The sequence below is a fragment of the Triticum dicoccoides genome, chromosome 5A (genome assembly GCF_002162155.2).
Source record: "Triticum dicoccoides isolate Atlit2015 ecotype Zavitan chromosome 5A, WEW_v2.0, whole genome shotgun sequence".
Classification (NCBI taxonomy): domain Eukaryota; kingdom Viridiplantae; phylum Streptophyta; class Magnoliopsida; order Poales; family Poaceae; genus Triticum; species Triticum dicoccoides.
The window spans coordinates 629872271-629874569 of record NC_041388.1 but is presented as its reverse complement, the minus strand read 5'-3'; the positions used below and the strand labels follow the sequence as shown (position 1 = coordinate 629874569).

Genomic DNA, 2299 nt, shown 5'->3' with positions numbered 1-2299 from the left:
CCCCCTCCTTTGAATCCTCTGGGAAATGGGTTGTATAGTAATCACCCCATATCCTGCTGACCAACTTTGTGGTTGTCGCACGCATAAGATTTTGTTTTGATACTGGGGTCATTTTTGCAATTGGGTTCAGATTCCCTCCTCTCACAACTTGAGATTTCTTCTTCATTGCTAGCTTCGTGTGACCTCTTTCTTCCATCTTCTTGACAAGGCCTGTGATGAAGGCGCACCATCGAATGTACTCATCTGGATAATTTGCGAACTGTTGAAGGATTATCTGTCCATGCACCACAACATATCTTTCAACAAGTGTTGCATCTTTTGAAATGAATGCATGGTGCCCTCTCTCAAATTCTGCTACTCTCTTGGTAACATCAGCGAAAGAAAGTTTTGAAGCACGAGTGTCACACCATGGCGCATACTGCTTCGTTGGTTGGCGTAACTTGTACCTGAAATAATTTAAATTTTTATGCAAGTTAAGAGGAAGGTTTAATTGTGAGGGAATGCAAGATCCTAAGTAAAATGCAAAAGACATAAGATCGTAATTGCATGACAAGCTATTGATTGAACATGTGTGCCTGGAGTACAGAATTGATTCATGTTCTTGTCAACCTAACTGCCTCTGTTTCCTCCTCAATTCTGATTTCCTTGGGTGTGACAAGTGAATCTTCTTCAGATAAGTCAAATGCCTTCTCACTGAAATTCGAACGGGCAACTTCTCTTTTTGGTCTCTTGCAGCCAATGGCATTGTGACCAATATTGGTGGTAACATTGCTCTCCTCAATTATATTCTCATTTCTGCTTTTAGGCTTTGCTTGGTGCCTCTTTGTTCCTGAAAGCGATAAAAATGTTGGACACATTTTTGATAGAAATGTTAGACACATTTTTCAACAAATATTGGACAACGCTGAAAGAACTGAATGCAGTGCAAGTATATATATATATATATATGCATCAGATGAATCCCATACATAAAATATTAAAATGGCGGTTTAACTACTGATTCTTTGATTGACCCAATATGATTATGCTCGCTTACTACACATAGTGGCCTTGTAAAATATATTGTTGAATGATTAGTTAAATGCATGAGTCGCAAATGTACCAATAAATAACAATGGTGTCCCAATCCATAGTTTCATATACTACACCGCACATCAAACTTATAAAAACCTGGTGCATGTAGCTCCCGCTTGCGCAGGGTCCAGGGAAGGGTCCGACCACTTTGGGTCTATAGTACGCAGCCTTTTCCTACATTTCTGTAAGAGGCTGTTTCCAGGACTTGAACCCATGACCTCATGGTCACAAGGCAGCAGCTTTACCACTGCGCCACATCAAACTTATAAAAATAATAATATTATGACCGTTTATAGTTTGCTAATATGGAGAAGTGCAATTTTGTGGAAACTATAGCATTTCCAGGAATAAGTTTATCTAAAATTTGGGAACCAAAATAGCAAGGTAAGCACATATACCAGCAGTACCAGTAGAATGTGGAGAGTTCGACATAATTCCCCTGTAAAGTTTAGAATCAAGTAGATGTGTCAATTAGATGTTTAGATAAATATAACAATCAAATTACAAAATCAAGAGTTTAGCGGTTACACCGCAAATCAACAATTTGTTAACACATTTTCAAACAAGGACATATTTGGCAGACCTAGACATGGTGAACGCAAAAAATGATGGGGTGGGGAGGGGGGTAAAAAACTTACCTGGCCGGTTCAATCTACAAATCTCCAGCAAGGCCAGATCACGATTGACCACCACCGAAACCAAGACTCCTGCACAACATAACAATTAGACTATTAGAAAAACATCCTAATTAGAAGTTCAGATGTGAAAACACAGATCTATGCAAACATAACTAGATGCACCATAAATCAAATAGAAGCACGCGCACCCAAATTCAAACTATGCAAATACAACTAGCGATGTCACCATAAATCGAGCGTAGAAGCTTCACCCAGATTCAAACCAAATAGGTGACGAGATGTCACCATGTATAAATCGAAAATAGAATCACAGTAAGCCGGATTCCAACCAAAAGGTGTGATGAAATGCAAGTACACAAAGTGATCAGAAGAAATAAAGCAACCAAGAGCAGATGGAGAAAAATGGAGAGAGGCGCCGATGCAACCTAGCTATTGGCAATTGGGCACACATGCTCCACACAAGAAAGCAAGATCTACAGATCTGCAAGAAGTATCCATCAACCATCCACGGAGTAATGGCGTTAATTACCTCGGTGGTGCAATCTACATCTCCACCAAGGGCAGACCACAGATCCACCACCAGGGTC

General features: G+C 40.0%; 1 protein-coding gene and 1 pseudogene across 1 annotated transcript in view; both read right to left on the bottom strand.

Moving 5' to 3' along the window:
* LOC119300232 (DNA (cytosine-5)-methyltransferase 1A-like) overlaps positions 1–1665 on the bottom strand; it is a 9758-nt gene extending 8093 nt beyond the window's left edge. The window contains exons 1-4 of the mRNA XM_037577257.1: positions 1658–1665; positions 1473–1513; positions 610–829; positions 6–446 (exon numbers count right to left, since the gene is read on the bottom strand). Coding sequence (XP_037433154.1) covers positions 6–446; positions 610–829; positions 1473–1513; positions 1658–1665 — 710 coding nt within the window. The remainder of the gene's footprint in view (positions 1–5; positions 447–609; positions 830–1472; positions 1514–1657) is intronic.
* An 85-nt stretch (positions 1666–1750) lies between these two features.
* The window catches only part of LOC119300230, a 19300-nt pseudogene continuing 18751 nt past the window's right edge, over positions 1751–2299 (bottom strand).